Source organism: Scheffersomyces xylosifermentans (genome assembly GCF_036884685.1).
Source record: "Scheffersomyces xylosifermentans strain CBS 12540 chromosome Unknown RJT20scaffold_3, whole genome shotgun sequence".
Taxonomy (NCBI): Eukaryota; Fungi; Ascomycota; class Pichiomycetes; order Serinales; family Debaryomycetaceae; genus Scheffersomyces; species Scheffersomyces xylosifermentans.
The window spans coordinates 1,192,849-1,211,693 of record NW_027042941.1 but is presented as its reverse complement, the minus strand read 5'-3'; the positions used below and the strand labels follow the sequence as shown (position 1 = coordinate 1,211,693).

Here is an 18,845-nt window from a genome sequence, read left to right as displayed (position 1 = left end):
AAATGCTGTAGTTTAACGATGCGAGGCTTTTTCTTTATTCAATAAAGCTCCAGGGTTCTTTTCTTATCTTCCAAAAGCCCAAATAAGTATATAAAATTGATAATTTCCGACACATTCTGAGGGTTCGGAAATCACAATTTTAATCGACACCTACAACATGTACAGTTTTATCAACATCAAAAAGCCTGGTTAGCTCAATCGGTAGAGCGTTTGACTCTTAAGTTAGACATCAAAAGGTTACGGGTTCGACCCCCGTATCGGGCTTTCTTTTTTGTGTTTTTTCAGGAGCGTCTCACTTTTTTTTTATCCTTCTTTTTTTTTGCTGGTTGAGCGTGTCTCGCGTGCCGCAAAACCGCACACCATACAACGAGCCAGCCATCTCTCCATGGGAAGGCATCTCAGCAGACCGTGTGTTACTACCAAGGAAGAGCAAAATCTACCAATATTTAGGGTCTCCTAGATCAAGGCGATTGTACATTTCTCTATTGTTTTTGTTTTGGTTCTTTTGCTGGTACTAGCAAAGAGTTTTGCATTCCTTTGATCTGGTAATATAAAGTGTAGATCAAAGGCTCACACTTTTTCTGTATAGCAGTTTTCATTTGGCCAAATACAGTTTAATAGAAACTGTGCATTTGATCACTACGAAGCCGATAGCGTATAACTGTTCCTCAGTATACTACAAATTAGAGCCTGATACTACTGGTTAGCATTATCTTAATTGATTAATAGTGTGATAGTGTGTTGCTTAGCTATCCATAATGTCTAATATCCCACCACAGACTCCTCCTAGAGCTTCTAGGTCTGGTCATAATGGTGGAGGCAGGTCGCCGGCTAACTTAACAACTCCGGCTACGCCAATTCAAGATGTGGGTGGATTCTTGACGCCATCGACTCACTCGAAGCAAAAGAATGCCTTTCTTGCAGTGCCGCCCCCATCATCTTCGTTGTTTAAAACGCCCAGCTCAATCCAGAAAAAGAAGCAATCTATCCATAATGTGGGCAAAAGCGTGTCGCTCTTACCGTTGACACCGGACTTCACACCACAGCGGTCGCCCAACAGATCAGCCCGTAAGAGAAAGGTGGCCAGCAATGAGCTATTCAAACAGGACAACTCAGAAATCGAAAATACCAATAACCGACTTTCGTTTGGTTTGTTGTTACCAGCACCTTCCACCGTTGGCTCCGGTAGAAAATCTAATACATCTCTTGCCAGTAGTGCTAAGATCTCGAAGCCAAAGAGCTTGAACTTTGAATCACTTTCACGCTTGAACAGCAACTTACAATTCGAAGAAGAAGAGGTAGATGAGGACATAGATGAAGAACAGGAAAATGCTCTTGTACTGGCTTCAAGAGTACCACTGACTCCATCTAAACAGTTAATTAACAAGGGCTTGGTGAACGAATGGTATGGAAAGTCATATAACAACTTCTCCTCAGATGAAGACTTGTCAGATGCCGAAATGGATGAGATATTGAGTAAACCACAGCACAAGATGGAGAACCCATTCGTAGATAATGGCAAGGAATCTAACCAAACAAAGCCTCTTGCGTTTGAATCTACGACAGATGTTGCTAATCCCTTTGCAGAATCACTGAACTCGAATGGAAAGAATGTCAACTACGCTACGCATATGGAGTTGGTAAATCACAGAACAGGTGAAAAGCGAGTGCTCAAGTTAACCAGTCATCAAAGCAAGATCAAGCCTAAGAAGTTGGACTTTTCTCTGGTTTAGCATCGACTAATATTACTTGACACATTCCATGCCTCACGACTCTCATATCTCAGCTTATCTATTATCTAATGTATATTAGTGAATTAATATTATATATTTCATCCTTAGCACCAAAACTTGTACCATCGGATGTAAAACAGCTTCTCAGCAAGGCGACTTTTCTCTTCAGCAATTTCCTGTTGCAAATATTCCAAATCAAGATTGGCTCTTCCAGTATCGACGTCTATGTCTTTAGCTCTAATAAAAAGTGTCCAGTCACGTTTCCAAAGCTTGTAGAATAGCCAGGAAACCAAAAGAACTGGCAAGCCCAAGTAGGATAAGAAGAAATTATAGGCACTAGGAGATCCTCCTAAGGGGAAGATTGCAATCCAAAGTTGAGCTGCTAATACTAGCATATTCAACACGAAACCATAGTAAGAACCCCATACTCCACATTGAGATAAAAATGGTAATTCCCCTAATGATCTGCCTTGTATCTTCATTGCTGCTCTGAATCTAATATGACTCAAGTTGATGGATAACCAAGTGAAAATAGAGCTTAGACCAGATAATGCAAGTAACCAATTGAATGCCTCAACTTGCCTGTCACTGGCTGCGATCAAAGCAAAGAGACCAAAAGCATCTGTAATTAGAATTGCGGCTAAAGGTCTACCTGCTCTATCCACATAACCAGTCCATTTTGGTGCCATTCCTTGCTCTGCTAAAGAGTTCAAAGATCTTGAAGTTGCATAAACTGAAGCATTTCCAACAGATAAAACAGCGATTAAAATGACAGCATTGATAACACTTGGTAAGCCTTTGATACCACCATTGACAATAGCGATCACAAATGGAGAAGCAGTGGCATCAACGGATGAAGATCCGATTAATCTCTTGTCAGACGAGTTTACCAAAGTAGCAACCATTGTTAATGAGCCCAAGTAAAACAAGCAAATTCTCCAAAAGACTTGCTTAATTGCCTTTGGAAGAGTCTTACGTGGATCAGCGGTCTCTGCAGCTGTTAATCCGATCATCTCAGTTCCTCCGTAACTAAATGCTGCAGTTACGAAAGTTGAGACCACACCTTTAAACCCATTGGCAAACGGACCTGGATTTCTCCAATTAACTCCGCCAATAAACTCATGACTTGGTCCTCCTCCACAGATTAAAACAATACTCATTATTATGAATCCTATGACAGCGAGTACTTTAATTAAAGAGAATATGAATTCAGCTTCACCATAGCCTTTAACACCTAATAGTGTGATAAAGACGATTGCGACCCAAAATACAATGACAAACACATCTGAATTTATAGTGCTATTCCAATACTTGATAGTTATTGAAGCAGCCACTAATTCTAATGGGAGTAAAACAAAGAATTGCATGAAATAGTTCCATCCGATAGCAAATCCTACAGCCGGTTCAATAAAACGACTGGCGTATAAATTGAAACTTCCACTGACTGGAAATGTAACTGCCAATTCTCCCAAACCTTGCATCGTCGCAAACACACCAGTAGCCGTTATTATCCATCCAATCATGATACCAGCGGGACCACCTGTTCTCAAAGCTCCTCCACAACCAACGAAAAGACCAGTACCAATGGATGAACCGATAGCGATCATTTCCAAATGTCTTGATTTTAACTTTCTTTGGAGATTAGAGTTAGCTGAATTGATATTTATCCTCTCTAAGTCAGTGAGTTCTTTGTTATCGTCATAGTTTGCACTGGTTAAGGTTTCGGCTTGGATAGCGGGTTTGAAGGAATCCTTAAGAGAGGTCCATACTCCAGTTTGAGGCTGTTGTGAAGTTGAACCACTCCTTATATGGTCAACTTCTGAGAACGAGTTCTCCTTCTTTGTTTCTTTAGGACTAAGACTCATGCTATGCTTATTTTATTGGTGAAGAAGAAGAAGAAGAAGTCCATAGCAAATATTTTAGCTCATTTTGTAATAATCCAATGGAAACCTCCAGTGAAACTGACCACTCATCATTCCATTAATGCTGAGTAAAATTAGCTATTGAGCTATTCAAAAAAGACCATATTTCGCAACATTTAAAGGGCACTGTAGCTAAAAATGAGTCACTGTGCCATAAATTTAAGGACTTCACCACTTCGGAGCTGCAAATATGTATTCCTAATGGAAACCAAAAGCGTAATTATTCTTGTACGGCGAGTGGAGACTGCAACTTAAAAGCCGTTGAATTTTTCAGTCAGTGCTGCTGACGGTTTCCCTTTTTGTACAAGCGAAAGTTCCATTTTTCCCCTTGTGCGTCATAGTCATCGAGGCATTCTGTAATGGTTAGCAATACTTTGGCTAACTGGAAACGATGTGTGAATCTGCTGATTTCGGCTACAGAAGATAGTTTCTCATGCAGGCGGAGAGTTTTTTGCTATATTTCGGTGAAGGATATTCATCCATTTGGGGTTGTCATTCCGTTCGCTGGGCCATCTTTTCGTATTCTTCCTCAGTTCTTCTGTGGACCCTGGTGAAATCCCCTTGGCAGAGTCGCAGTAAAGACATTTTTGGTGGTGATGTCTTCCAGCGCTTCCATGCGTATTCTCCAATAGCTTAGTGATCAGCTGTTGTAAAGCTTCAATTGCCTTCCTATTGGCGATTCCTTCATTTATTTGCATAACCTCTTGCGCCTTGAGAGCTGTCTGTTTTAAGTCACTCGCCCATTAGTACTATGGACAACTTGGGTGAGATATCTTACTCTTTGCTTAATTCATCTACTTTCTGTAACTTTTCTGTCAAAAAGTCCATATTCAAAGAGTATTCATAGGACCGTAATTTAGGCTTAGTGGCAGGAATGACCGGCGTACTCCCCCAGTGAATCCCTTTCGTACTTCGTAGGTTTTGTTTCCTTTTGAGTTTGTTCTGATGTTGTTTGTGTTGTTTGCGTTATTTGCAACATTCTTTCGAGGCTCTCAAGTTTGCAGCAGATATCTTCCAACGAATCACCATCGTACTCTTTCTCGGGCAGGGATTTCGAGATAGGATACTTGGCGAAGCTTTCTTTCAATGTGATTGACTCCAATTCCAATCTTTTGGCCCAGATCCTAAGGTCTTCTTCTCCCATTTAGCCGTCGTTGTTCTGGGTTTCGATGCTCGTCACTGTTGTATTTGCGTTCTGTTTCTGGCAGATGTGTTCGAAATCGCTGGAATATTCAGTTTCTGTTTCGCTGGCGGGGCCTGGACCTAGCTGAGATTTTGAAATAGTCACCTTCATTGCTTTTTAATCTACGAATATTATATACTTTATATATGTATATATGGTCTACTTTTTCTTGAGTCAATATAACATCAATCAAAGACTTTTGCAACATTTTTTCAGTAAAGAAATTCTTAAGGTAGCGCGGGAAATTCTCGGCGACTTCATCAGAACTAATAAGAAGTGATGCTCTCTATTTATTGGGGGAGGCAGTTATGGACAATTAATAGAAGAGTGAAGAGTTTGGTGTGATGTGGAGCAGTGTAGTTAATACGTATGTCTTGTATCTGATGTAGATATCTTGTATCTGTTATACATATCTTGTATCTGTTGTAAGTATCTTGTATATGTTATATATATCTTGTATATGTTATATATATTTTCTATCTGTTATCTATGTCTTGTATCTGCTCGTCTTATACCTGTTATATATATCTTGTATCTGTCGTATATCTTGTAACTTTATATATGTTTTGTATTAAATAGTATATGTCATATATCTTGTATCTTTATATATAGTATATGAGTATATACGAGTGTATGTATGGGCGTATAATATATACTCTATTGATGTTAAGAGCCGTTAAAGGAAAGGTATTGCACTTTGGTAGAGAGCGTTTTAAAATACGTATGAATTATATTATAAACCAATATGTTCGTGAATCTTAAGAGTATAGACAGTGCTGTGCTGAGTATTTGTTCTATGTAATATATATTCCTTTAGCTGGTTTCTAGGTAATATGCATTTCTCGTAATTGAGAGTATTATTCAGGTGCTAAGTTTTACAATAGATCTATATATATATATACATGTTATATTATATATATATATATTAATTTGTGTATACTTGTATATATTTATTTATAAATTTTGCAGTAAGAATATTGACAATATAATACAGTTAAGAAGACACAGAATATTATGTAGTGATAAAGAAGACATTATTATATATATACAACAATACTGGTGATAGTAAACATTACCACTAAGCCGTCGTATAAACACTAGAACAGCAACTGACAGTGACTTGACATTGAACATTCTCTTCTACTATGATATATATATAATAACATGCCCACTGTGTTAGAGAGAGAGAACAGAAAGAAGTAACGCTGTGAGAACCTTAACGCTGTGAGATCCGCACCGCATTTTTAGCCACTGTGTTTTTGTATCGACTATTTTAATTGTGATTTTTATATTCCATTTCGATGATGTTTCTTTCTTGTAGATGTATATATTAAGGTGTATTTAATTACTTATTTATTCTTAGATTTGTGAAAATAGATCAGTCCAAGTTCACACGACACGTAGCTAGAGCTTTGTCGATAAAATAGATAGAACCCATAATAGAAGACCGAGAATTGAATAACTCTCAGTCACACCTCATCAACTCATAGTCATCATAGACCATATTTCAAAAATAATAAGAGATGTCTGATTTAAAAGAGTTTCTCGAAAGTATGTATTTTGTCATTGAAAATCAGTGAAAATAAGGAATGCCGTCATTGTCATTATGCCATCATGCTCAGAAATCGTAACCGTTATTTGTACCGTTCGAAAAACCTCTGGCTCTATGAGAATGTCTGGTAGTTATTACTCAATTGCTCATCAATACTAACACCATCTAGAAAAAGTCCGAATAATATCCACCGATGCAAGATTCTTCGAGGGGATACTCCAAGGATTCGACAAGTCAACCAATGTCATAATAAGTAATTGCATAGAAAGAATAATATACCTGGAAGACGACAACGAAGACAATGAAGAGCTCTCATTGGGATTGTATTTGATGAGAGGAGGAAGCATAGTGTGCATTGGAGAAGTAGAAGAAACAGAAGACATTGACTGGTCAAAAGTGAAAGGAGAGAGGCTCAAGGGAACCAAGAACCCATTGTAGGATATCAACATCTTTGTAAAAGATACTCCAGGAGCATCATCGACTAATGAAGTTACGACAAAAGGGCCCATGGAAAAACTTCAAACAGAAAAGACTCAATGATAACAGAACAAAAGCACAAGTAGAGTAAACGAAAGAGCTGCTCATCACAAATTGATTGTCACCATGCGCCAACGAAGGCATCAATTCTTCGAGAATTGTCTGCAATTATTGGGCCAATGTGGACGAGCAGTCACCAATACCAACAAAGAGACTCTTAACACTCTTAATATACAACCTCATAGATAAGTGGAATTCAATACTTTCCTGTTATTCAACGGCTTCTTAAATTACGGCAAATTGACTTTATAGACATAATCACATCACTACATATCATACGTTCACATTCCGTTATCTTGAATATATTTACTTATGGAGTCATTTCCTATTCTAACATGTTAAATTCCTCGTAAATTCTCTCTATAGATTCTCCAGCATTATCAATAGAATCATGATTCCATCTGTAGTCACTAAGATTGAAGTGTCTCCTGCAGCAAAGGAACCTTGGCAAGCGTCATCTTCACGGCTAACTCTAACAAGTAGTCAATGGCTTCATTATAGACCTTAGCCTTCCACACGGTCTCACCCCACACGTAAATACCATGTCTTCTGACCAAAACTGCTGAAGTCCCTGGATAATTTCTGATTGCTTCCTGAAGCGAATCGGTTAAGTCTTCCTCGTGAGGTGTGTTTTCTATAATAGGAATTACCAATTTGTCGTAGTACTCCATGCTTCCAATCTTTTCGATCTTCTTGGTACTCTCATTGAACTTCAATTTGGGCAAGGCCTTGATCTGTTCAATATGACTGATTTCGAATTCTGTCTTACCTTCCAAGAGTAAAGTCATCATAACAGCCAGCTGAGAATGTGTATGAATACAAGCGCCCGCATCTCTCATAGAATAACAACTCATAAACAACGGCGTGCAAGCAGAAGGCTTGTACTTATAAGATTTTGTCAATTCCTTTGGAATTTCATTCGGAGTACGTAAGATCTTCTCTTCTGGCAATTCAACCAAGAACATCTCCCATGGCTGAATTCTTTCCTTTTGGACACCAGAGGGGGCGATATACACCAAATTTGGATTTTTTCCATCAACGTCTCTGATAGAGATACCACCACCTGTTCCTGTGACCCAGTTGTTGTCGTAGAATAAACGGCACAATTCACAGATCAAGTTGGCTGGGTGGTTTGGGTCTGAAAATTCATCTTGCAATTCCTGAGGAAGCGCCAGATTTTTAGTGGTTTTTGCTGGGGCTTCGCCAGCATTACAACAGAAGCAAGGAGCAGACATTACGATACTACAATCAACTCTACTTAGAAGGAACTCCAAGTAAGAAACAAGAACAACGTTTCTAATAGCTAAATGCCAAAGCGTTCCAGAGAATGCAAATCCATATCTGGGCCACGTGATCCAGCAGCCAATAATTTGTCACAATATTTTTTCAAATCTAAGCACGTGACATGGATCACTTGACTAAACCAGCCCAATCGGACAGTGTCTGGGGTCGTGTCCAATTGCCAGATTTACACTACTTGACCACCGATAAGGCTGGAGATGGTGGAGAACAGTGTGGTTAGATGGGCTATTTGGAGAAAGAGTTGGAATTCTTCATCGGCATAGATAAATAGGGGATATTAAAAGATGGCAGGGTTAGAACAGTCATTATTCCAGTTGAAATTCACTGCAAAACAATTGAATAGACAGGCTTCTAAAGCCGCTAAAGAAGAGCTTCAGGAGAAGGCAAAGATCAAGAAGGCGCTCACACAAGGCAATAATGATATTGCCCAACTTTATGCTCAGAACGCTATCCGTAAATCGAATGAAAGAGTCAATTTGTTGCGTTTGGCATCGAGAATCGATGCCGTTGCATCCAGAGTACAGACTGCAGTGACGATGAGAAGCGTAACTGGAAATATGACTCAAGTCATTAGGGGTATGGATAAGGCCCTTCAAACCATGAATTTGGAAAGAATATCGTTGGTTATGGACAAATTCGAGAACCAATTCGAGGATCTTGATGCTTCTACAAATTACTATGAAACTGCTACAAATAACGTAAATGCATTGACCACTCCTCAAGAACAAGTCGACGAGTTGATGAGTCAAGTGGCAGACGAAGCTGGTATTGAAATGAAACAAGGTTTGAATGAAACCAATGTCGAGATTTCTACTCCACCTGTGAGTAACATGACTGAGGAGAAGGAAGACAAATTGGCTGAGAGATTGAAGGCTTTGAGATCATAAAGGATTTTCATGTTTTTATGATATTTCTGTCGGAATCGGAACAAGTTAATATTCATCAATGATCAGAAACTCACAAGATCTGAAAATGATGAAATGCCGAATCGGCTTCGGAAAGAATATATATTAAAAAGTGAAGCAAAGGGAAGAAAGAAGGTACCAGGCAGCTTCGCTTTTGGATTTCCTTGGTTATAGATGCCGATTTTACTTAATGACCTTGCATGTATACATTAATTGATTGAGTTAGGTTCTTATGAGCGTTTTTTTTATGAAATGTACTATTATTCAAATTCTTTTCTTTTTATAGTGACTCCAATTTGTAATAAAACAAATGTATACAATTTTTATACGAGCGTAGCAGATAGAGGATTTTAGCATACAATGTCCGTTTAGTCAAGTAAAATTATGTTATATGCTCTAATTTACAAACATTTGTTTTATATATGGCACTCTAGCCTCTAATATATGCATCTTCTCGTTCCCTCGACTGTTTATAGCTTCTTTCCTATAAATCGTGATCTGACTCTCTCAAAGAATCAAACTCTTATACCTTCTTGAATCCTGACATTTGATATCCTGTTCTTCTTTTGTTGGTAGCTTCTTCTTCCTGCTTGATTATGAACGAGATTATATTAATCAAGCTGCTGAATCCCTTTTCATTACCCTTAATCTTGATAAGATGCATGGATGACGTGTTTATCAAGTCAATAATCTCCATCTTGAACTTCAACTTCCTTCCATGAGCAAATTTGGCTGGAATTACACCCGTAATCAAGCCGAACTCCTCATCAATATCTACCTTTGAGATTGTTCCTTCTATTTTCTTTAATTGCAATTGAGTCCTGATAATTCTTATCAACTCCACAGATGTCAAGGACGAGTCTATGATAGTGATGTCTTTGGAGCTGATGGCTTCATCACCATTGAAATCAATCTTCGATTTTGTAGTTGGAGATGATGAAAGAGATTGGAAAATCTTTTTAAACCAATTACTCTTACGAGGAGGTTCCGCTGCCTTATTTCTATTATTATTTTCCTTGACGGTCTTAGATAGAAGCGAAGATCTGGAGAAACGATTCGTTGCAAATTCAACTTCTGCTGGTGGAGGTTTTGGAGCCTCTCTTCTTGGTTTCATACTAATTTTTCTTAAAAGAGACGAACGTTTACTGTCCATGGCACTGTTTGTGACTATTGGACTATTGTCACCTTCGAGACTACCTCTAGGAGTTGGGATGATCAAAGTTTTATTGCTGATGACGATAGTTTGCTTTGGAATAGCTGGGGTAACTAGTTCGTCATGGTTGCTAGGGGTGACACGTATTTTGTTCATATTCATCGTGCTGAAGATTTCAGTATCTGCTCTAGAGCGCTTTAAAACACCGCTATCCTCGTCTTCCTCATCGACATTCTTCTCAGCAGCTTTTTGAAAGCTGTCGGAGTGTTTGGAGGTATCGAAGTCGAATGTGGCAGACTTACTGTCTGGATCTAATGTCTCTGCAAGGGAATCGTTATCCAAAATTCCGGAGTTATCATCAGCAACAGCGAATGAATCATTATCATCCACATCTTCAATTTCATCGTCAGGGAATGTTTCCTTTGATGACAATTCTGGTTTGCTAAGCTGAGAAAGTCTCTTTGATTGGCGATTGGAGTCATTGAAGAGACTTTCGTAGTTTGGATAGTCAATCTTGACAGCCTCGTCTTCCTCATCATCTAAAATCAAAGTTTCTTTGGAATTGTTCAGAGACACCTTACTTGGTTTAGCACTATTCAACTTCCCAACATCTGCAGTTCTAGAGCTGTAGACATCAAATGTCGAAAGCTCAGTTTCCAAGAAATTGAATGTGTTATTTCTTTGAGGAATTTGAGATTTCCTTGTAGAACGAGGACGCAAAGAAGTATTGGATGAAGCGGAGTCGTCAAGCATAGTCAAATCTGACTCATTTTCATCATCGCCGTATTCCGAGTCAAATCCCATGAGACTAACAGCATTCTTCTCAAGGGTGCTGTTGCCTGTTGTACTAGCGTCTTCCGAGACATTGACGGATATGAAATTGGCAGTCAAAGTTTCACTAAATTTCGACGAAGCTGTTGAGACTACTCTCAGTTTCTGTATTTTCTTCTTGGTGCTAGCATGTTGGGGCTGTCCCTTCATATTAATTCCTAATCCAAGTAGGTTAGTAGTGGAAGACTTCCTTAACATGCTACCTGATGAATTGCGCTTACTACTGTCACTAGCTAAACTGTTTCTATTCTTCTTGATAACAGTTCCTGAAGTGGATTGAAGATTGTTTAAGATAGTCATATCTCCAATGTCATTCGATGCAGAATATGCATTGTTTGAAGCGTTTCCTAGTAAAGCACCAAAGGAGAAGCGAGAGAAGTGTGGGTTCGGTAATTGCGCCTTAGAAATTGAAGAATTAAGAACAGAGATTTGATTTTCATCTCTGGAGAGAACAGATTCTCTCTTGAAAGTCAGATCATCCTCTTTCTTAGTAGCCTTTGTCTCGTCAATATCATTGAGAAGAGACTTGTAGTATGTCGTCTGCATACTCTTTCTTTTGCTGGGACTACCATTGGTAGTGCTGTTCGTCAACACACTGCTAGTGGTAAGCGAAGTGCTATTGCTTGTTGATGGCTTCAATATACCCAGGACTGCCCTCTCCCTCTTGTTAAACTGCTCTAAACTGACAGCAACTTCATTCTCCTTGTTGTCGTCCTCTTCTTCCTCTTCGGCAATACTCTCAGCCACGTCATCGTCATCATGAACGGTTGAGGAGGACAAATATCCGGCCAAATTCTTCGAACTAGACGTCTTTAAGGAGCTATCAAGCTTTCTAGGAGATGGAGCCACGTCAATACCAAGCTTATGTAGCACCTTCGTCGTGTTGTTTGAAGTATTGTTGGCACTACTCAAAGCAAACCTTGAAGAAGCATACGATGATGGAGAAGCTAATGATCTAGCCCTGAATAACGAAGTTATCCTTGGGTCTAATGATGATCTTGCCGGCTCGGTAGCTAAACGAGTGGGTTGGCTTATCAAGTTTCCGAAATCATTCGAGCTTTGGTGCTTCTTTAATTTCTCAATAGCCTCTCTTTGCTTCTCGTAAAGTAAGAGGGACTGGCGCTTACGTTCTTGCTCAGCTTGAGCTTCCTTCTCCTTAGCAAGCATAGCTTCTGCCTCTTCTTCGCGCTGTTTTAATCGGCGTTCTTGTTCTTCGTTCAACTGATGTACTTTGTTGGCTAATTCACGCTCTTTTCTGCTCATGAGTGATTCCTTGCTTCTCTTTGGAACCTTTTCTGGTAAAGATTTGACGGGCGGATCCAAGCTTAACTTGTCATCACCGCTAAGTGCCTCATCGCACATCAATTCGAAATTAAGAAGTGTCTTATTGGAAACAAATTCCTTCTTCTTGAGAAGATGCAGATTCGCTTTGTTAAAGTTGAGGTTCTTAATACTACTTGCGCTGATGTTACGGTTCTCCTTATTGCTCTCCGTGTTATCTACTTCATTGCTGGTGTTTGAGCCGTCGTCTTCTCTACTCTTTTTGCTTGACTTGTCGTCATCAGCTAGAACTTCAAAATCTGTCAAATCCAATCCTGTTAGTCTTCTTGTCATTTTAGGTGGTTCTTGTTGAGGTGGGGATGACTCTGGCTTTTTGGCGGTCTTTCTGTTGCTGTGACTGGCAACTATTGTTCTGCTCAAATTATTGGAAGAGGTTGGAGGAGTTCCCTTCCTCACATTCGATCCAGCAACCATATTGGTTCTGGACATGACTTGCTTGCTCATAATAGTCTTCTTTTTGTTGAACGAATTTGATGCCTTGAAGTTCTTAATAGAATTGGTTGGAGTGTTTGTGATATTTCCTAATACTTTGCTGTTAATGCTCTTCAGAGTCGAGCGTGCGGAATGAATAGAAGTTGAATTGGGTATTCTTTTCACAGTTACGTGCTTTTCGCCTGTCTTTTGATCCACAATCGTCGTTTTGACAATAGAGGTCAGTCGAGGAATCTGCCTAGCATCTGCGTAATCCACATCATCATCATTAGATGATATAGCATTGCCCGATGTGTGTTCATTTCTATATTTCATCAACAAATAATAGAACATCTTCTCGGGACACTTGTTCGGAGACAATAACTTCGAAATAATAGTCTTCTCGTCACAATTATGGAAGAGTACCAGAAGATTCTTAAGTATCTCTTTATCAATCTTTTCTAGTGATTCAATGGGCTTCACATTAATATTCTGGGTGCTGGATGCTAAAGAAGACCCACCTGCGATGGTAGGCTCAGGGTATTTGGTCAAAAGAGGATGTGTCAAGATTTGATCAATGGTAATACGCTCATCCGGGTTGACCCTAAGCATTCTAGTTATCAAATCTTTGGCTTCCCAAGAAAGTTCATGGGGCATGATAAATTTACCATTTTGAACCTTCAAGAGTAATTTTCTGATATTTTCATCATCAAATGGCAAATGTCCAGTAAGTAAAGCAAATAAAATGATACCGCAGGACCAAATATCGGATGGAGCTCCGTGATAGTTCTTGCCTGCAACAATCTCAGGACTGGCGTAGTGAGGAGAACCACAGGATGTCTCAAGGAGTTTTTCTCTAACCTCTAAAGCAGCCATACCGAAGTCCGCAATTTTAATGTTCTTATTGAAGTCCAAGAGCAAGTTCTCTGGTTTCAAATCTCTGTGACAAATATTAAATTGATGCAAATAGCCAATTCCATGGATAATCTGCTTGAAATAGTTAATGGCCTCAAATTCTTGAAGCTTTCCTCTTTTGATTAAGTAGTCGAAGAGCTCACCTCCTTCGATATACTCAAGAATTAAGTACAAATCGTTTTTGTTTTCCCATACGTCGTAGAGACCCATGATATTAGGATGAGACATTAACTTCATGATGATAATTTCTCTTTCAATCCCGTAAGGTAATGAATCCTTTCCGGGCACACTGGAGCGTTTATATTTTGGATTTTCGAGTTTCTTGAAGTTTGACTTTGGAACGATTTTCACGGCGGCGAGCTTTCCGGTGTTGATATTCTTAGCCAATCTGACTCTACCAGTGGAACCACGTCCTAAGGTTCTTCCAAGTTTCCAGGGACCGATTTTATTCTGAGAACGGCGCTTCTTATTGGAATTGGTAGTATTTGTTGAAATCTGGGATAAACGTTTTGTAGCGTTAGTGACGGACTGGACGACCTTGTCGACATTGACAGAAGACGCGAAATCTGACGGCGAGTCGTACAGCTGATGGGAGTGCTGTTGTACGAGGGTAGTCATTGTTGGTAGGGTGTGCTGTTGTGATCAATGGCGGTGGTAATTGGTAATAATACTGATGATAATAACAAGACGAAAATGAGAAAGGGGACGTCAGTAAGATGAATTGTAAAAGTGACCGCGTAGTAGACAGTGGAAGTAAAGGAATGAATGAGACAACGGTGTCAAAAGAACGAATAGAAGTGGGTAAGTATTAATTGTCTTGGTATATCTTCAGCGGCTACTCTTCTTATTACTAATTTCTCTGCTTCTCTGTTTCTGTGTCTCACTTGCTGCCTTTGGCGATACTGCTGGCGGCGTCCAGATGAACGAGTGTGCTGGTTGGAGACGTGCTGAGCAGCTGAAGGGTAAGGCGACAATAGCAACAACTGAATGGAAGAAAGAAAACGATTTGTCTAAACAAAACTTAAGAAAAGTTCTGACTCGTTTGAAAGAATCGATTGGAGACACACTAAACAAACCAACTCTCCAAAATCACAACTGGAGGATCTGTGAACGAGAATATTATTTGGGAGATTATTATTGTTAAAGCGCTGTATTTACTAATAATATTACCCAAATACCGTGTATCTGTGTAGGTAAGTTTAGCCGCTGTATACTGTTACACCTACTGGGAACAAACAGTCGAAGTGAAGAATGGAATTGGAGATCATTTGGCAGGCAAAAAAAGAAGAGGTAAACAAAAGCGCTCTTTGTGTAATATAAACAAAGGAACGGTATTTTGGATTTTTGCATTTTGCATAGATGCACTTTTGGGGTGTAATTCTGTAGGAGGGAAATGGGAGTAAATTGCTGTTTAGAGGGAGGAAGGCGCCAGTGTTTTGCATGTTTGTGATATGGAAGACGATGCATGTAGTGAGATAGGTTTAGGAGAGTATAGAGTGGAGAGTGGAGAGTGGAGATATGAAAGTAGATAGTATAGAGTGGAGAGTGGAGAGTGCTTGTCTATATTGTTTCGATGAGAAGAGAAAATCCACGGGTTCTACAGGCTATACATGTTTACACTGGTTTAAAGTGGTGCTCCACAGGTTACACGAAAACGACAATCTTGGAAGAGGGCTGCAAAGTTGGATGTGTGTTACAAAGTGACATTGGCAAAAGACGCGTGGCAGCGGATTTGCATTGTGTGGTTTTGTGTGACGACACAGGGGATACGAGAGGTAGAGAAAGATTCTCGTAGTAGGTCCCGTGGCACGTCGGGGTTTCTGCAATGGTGCATTACAGAAGCGTGAACTCCCACAGCGGCCCTGGGTTTGTACCTGGTGATGAGATAACGTGAGCAGAATGCAGCAAAAAGTGGCAGTGGTGGCATTGTTCGGCTGCTGCAAGCGTGGTAGGCGATGAAATTTTGCTGGAGTTCGAGAATTCCAAGGTATTCGCAAAGATAAAGATTCATGGCAATGAAGTTGTTGGTGGGGACGGATATGGGCACTTCGGAGCCATCTTGATCGTCTAGTTTGCTGGTTTCATGTAATGTCTTTATTTCAATTGTTCTCGTAGCCTTATTTGTCCTGTTATAGGTAACTGGGCTGCCCAATACCACCCCTTAGATGCAAATGGGAACCCTGATTTACATAGTGAGTACTACTTGACGATGCGTATAGACAGGAGTAAGGTCCATGTGTCGCGAAGACAATGTGAGACATTTCATGCGACAGAGAATATTCGACACGATCGAGAAGAAGGGTGCAAATATGCACACCTCTCAAATATGGCTGCAATTTCCGTTTGTATCTAAGCGGTTGGGTTTTTAAAGCCAATGAGTGTTGACTTTATTTATTGTAGTTTATTGTAATGCTGCAAAACCGAAGTTGCCATATATATGAAAAGTTTGAGTAATGAAATTGATTTAGTAATATTGTTTTGTATTCTTTTTGGAGGAGGAATTTCGAAATACGTTAGTTGCCAACTTGTAACAGGAGTAACCCCTTTCGTGTTCCAAAGGTGTATACTATTCTGTAACTGAGAAAAGATATGAACGCCCGTCTCACGCTCTTCTCTATTAGTAGTTCCGATCTCTCAATTGATCCCTATGAAGTGGAAGACTACTTAAATAGAACGGTTGACGATGAAAAATCGATAAGGATCGTTAATGAAGGAGACCTAGATTTCTGGATGCTACCTCTAGATGAAATGGATCAGGAAATGGAAGCTCAAGAATGGAACCGTACTGCTGAGGTTGATAGTTCCCCCTACTGGACTCACCCATTTTATGAGGACGATATCTCCGCAACAGGCCGACTTTCTCGTTCTCGTCGCGGACCTTTCGTCGGTCAGGGGACAAAGGATAATTCGATAATGGATTGGAGGTATGGTGCAATTCAGCCAATACCAGACCATTTCGTTAGGTCAACTGCCAGCGCCCAACTGTTGTTAAGTCTCCGCCTTTATTTTTATATGGCTTTGGGCGTTGGTGTTCTGGATAGAGCGGACCAAGACTCGTTGGATGAGAGAATCAAAGAGAATTTAAATCCAGACACCGATTATCTGACAACCGATGGAGAGGAATCACTCTACTATTCTGTTGATTCCAGGAGCTTTGGTGGTAGTAACGATGATGACGAGGAGAGCGAGAGGGAATCTGCTTGGGATGATATAGATGTTGAAAGTGATGACGATTATTTTGAAGATTGTAGTGGTGTTCCGGTACTTACCAGGATTGATCCAAACACTCTATAGAGGTGTTTCAATAGATAAACCCCATTAATCAATAAATCATTTTAAAACTCCAATTACAGAATTATTGTATAAAACCTATAAATATTATCGAATTTTTTTTAAATATTTAGATATCATTTAATGGGCTGTATAGCTTTCATATATAAGGAAATAAAGATTTCACGACCAGTTTATACTACAACTCTCTTGCAGAAATACCACAGAGCTGTTATATCTCAAGATAGTACTTTCATCGGGGAAAAGCGTTTTCCTATTATTTCTTCTCGGAGGAACCACCAATCGAGAACACCATAGTAAAGGCCATGCTTTTGCATGATTTTTCAGGCTTTTCACGTTGGGGCATATGTTCTGTTCCAATGTTGGCTATTGTCTCCAATTTCACCTATTTTTACCATATTCATCCATTTAGCCCTAACACCCCCTCCAATTCACCAAAACTCACCAATCTCTCCCAATGCCACCCTAAACTAACCAAACCAACCAAACTCACAAATCTTATCAAAATACTACCCAAAACTCACCAAATTCACCCAGCTTCCACCAAACTCACCCACTCCCACTACCTGCTCCCACTCCACTCCCACCTATCCCACATGTTGCAAAATCCACCAGTCCCATATTCCTCCCAGTCGTGTCCATCCCAACGGCCGCATTTGTTCTCGACGAATAAAGTGAAATTTTTTAACTCGGTGGTCTATTGGATTAGTACTGCGTCATGGGTGTATTGTCCAAATTGACTTGTCTATATAATGAATGGATCCCCACGATGGGATTGGAGATGAAAATTTTCCGGGTTCTTTCTTCTATTACGATTCAGTCTTCATAACTAGAACCCATTGTATCACCATGTCTAACACCGAGAGAACATTCATTGCCATCAAGCCAGATGGTGTCCAAAGAGGATTAGTTGCCTCCATCTTGTCCAGATTCGAGAACAGAGGCTTCAAGTTGGTCGGAATCAAGTTGGTCCAACCAACCGAGTCCTTGTTGAGAGAGCACTACGATGACTTGCAATCCAAGCCATTCTTCCCATCCTTGTTGTCCTACATGTTGTCCGGTCCAGTTTTGGCCACCGTCTGGGAGGGTAAGGACGCTGTCAAGACCGGTAGAACCATCTTGGGTGCCACCAACCCATTGGCTTCCGCTCCAGGTACCATCAGAGGTGACTTCGCCATTGACATGGGTAGAAACGTCTGCCACGGTTCCGACTCTGTTGAGTCCGCCAACAAGGAAATTGCTTTGTGGTTCAAGAAGGAGGAATTGGTTGACTACAAGTCTGCTTTGTTCTCCTGGGTTTACGAGTAAGTTAGCTGTTAGTTGCTAGTTATTTGCACCAAATGGTTAATTATGATGTCAATGTATTCCTATTAGGTACATTGACTCTGATTCTGAATGTATGTCCGAATTAATAAGAATTCGCTGTAGAATTGTAGAGACTGGGAGGTTGAAGTAGTCCTTGGTAAGAGTGAAAAATATAAGGTCTGCATGTAAATTGCTATGTATAGTAATGGAGGATTATTCGTTGTTGTTTGTCATGTTAATATGAGTTTTAGAGGTGGAAAGCAAGGCCGCATCTTGGTTCTGTCTATTTGATGTTAGCTACATTATGACACTTTTTGAATTGGAAACACTGGATGTTTCATGTGGAGGGCATTTTTCAGAGTAATATGTAACTCTATTGCTAGAATATCTTCCCAGGGCTATTGAGAGGTTCTTTTGACCTTTTGGCACCAAATTTTGAAGAATAATTCAGTAATAGCCATTGA

At 39.9% G+C, this 18,845-nt stretch overlaps 8 protein-coding genes and 1 non-coding gene across 9 annotated transcripts; 6 read left to right on the top strand and 3 right to left on the bottom strand. All coding sequences in view use genetic code 12, as the record gives it.

Annotated features, from left to right (window-relative positions):
• The first annotated feature begins 183 nt into the window (after window positions 1–183).
• On the top strand, window positions 184–264 carry RJT20DRAFT_t63. The gene has a single exon. It is a non-coding gene; the product is annotated as a tRNA-Lys (tRNA).
• Window positions 265–336: 72 nt separating this feature from the next.
• SOL1 (Sol1p) lies at window positions 337–1,789 on the top strand. The gene has a single exon (XM_064916936.1). It carries the CDS (start codon window positions 759–761, stop codon window positions 1,731–1,733), a length of 975 nt encoding a protein of 324 aa, XP_064775105.1. The 5' UTR covers window positions 337–758; the 3' UTR covers window positions 1,734–1,789.
• Window positions 1,786–3,842, bottom strand: GAP1 (Gap1p). The gene has a single exon (XM_064919856.1). The coding sequence runs from the start codon at window positions 3,596–3,598 to the stop codon at window positions 1,838–1,840; it is 1,761 nt and encodes a 586-aa protein (XP_064775104.1). The 5' UTR covers window positions 3,599–3,842; the 3' UTR covers window positions 1,786–1,837.
• A 2,249-nt stretch (window positions 3,843–6,091) lies between these two features.
• On the top strand, window positions 6,092–7,221 carry RJT20DRAFT_127161 (U4/U6-U5 snRNP complex subunit). Its single transcript, XM_064916935.1, has 2 exons — window positions 6,092–6,389; window positions 6,560–7,221. Exons 1-2 carry the CDS (start codon window positions 6,362–6,364, stop codon window positions 6,826–6,828), a joined length of 297 nt encoding a protein of 98 aa, XP_064775103.1. The 5' UTR covers window positions 6,092–6,361; the 3' UTR covers window positions 6,829–7,221.
• RJT20DRAFT_127159 (methylthioribulose 1-phosphate dehydratase) lies at window positions 7,222–8,202 on the bottom strand. The gene has a single exon (XM_064916934.1). It carries the CDS (start codon window positions 8,160–8,162, stop codon window positions 7,338–7,340), a length of 825 nt encoding a protein of 274 aa, XP_064775102.1. The 5' UTR covers window positions 8,163–8,202; the 3' UTR covers window positions 7,222–7,337.
• Window positions 8,203–8,443: 241 nt separating this feature from the next.
• Window positions 8,444–9,459, top strand: RJT20DRAFT_127158 (uncharacterized protein). Its single transcript, XM_064916933.1, has one exon. It carries the CDS (start codon window positions 8,514–8,516, stop codon window positions 9,114–9,116), a length of 603 nt encoding a protein of 200 aa, XP_064775101.1. The 5' UTR covers window positions 8,444–8,513; the 3' UTR covers window positions 9,117–9,459.
• HSL1 (protein kinase) lies at window positions 9,457–14,664 on the bottom strand. Its single transcript, XM_064919855.1, has one exon. The coding sequence runs from the start codon at window positions 14,401–14,403 to the stop codon at window positions 9,658–9,660; it is 4,746 nt and encodes a 1,581-aa protein (XP_064775100.1). The 5' UTR covers window positions 14,404–14,664; the 3' UTR covers window positions 9,457–9,657.
• A 1,482-nt stretch (window positions 14,665–16,146) lies between these two features.
• Window positions 16,147–17,083, top strand: RJT20DRAFT_127156 (uncharacterized protein). The gene has a single exon (XM_064916932.1). The coding sequence runs from the start codon at window positions 16,375–16,377 to the stop codon at window positions 17,077–17,079; it is 705 nt and encodes a 234-aa protein (XP_064775099.1). The 5' UTR covers window positions 16,147–16,374; the 3' UTR covers window positions 17,080–17,083.
• An 842-nt stretch (window positions 17,084–17,925) lies between these two features.
• YNK1 (nucleoside diphosphate kinase) lies at window positions 17,926–18,384 on the top strand (the record flags this gene model as incomplete). Its single annotated transcript, XM_064918763.1, has 1 exon — window positions 17,926–18,384. One exon carries the CDS (start codon window positions 17,926–17,928, stop codon window positions 18,382–18,384), a length of 459 nt encoding a protein of 152 aa, XP_064775098.1.
• Between the last annotated feature and the right edge of the window lie 461 nt (window positions 18,385–18,845).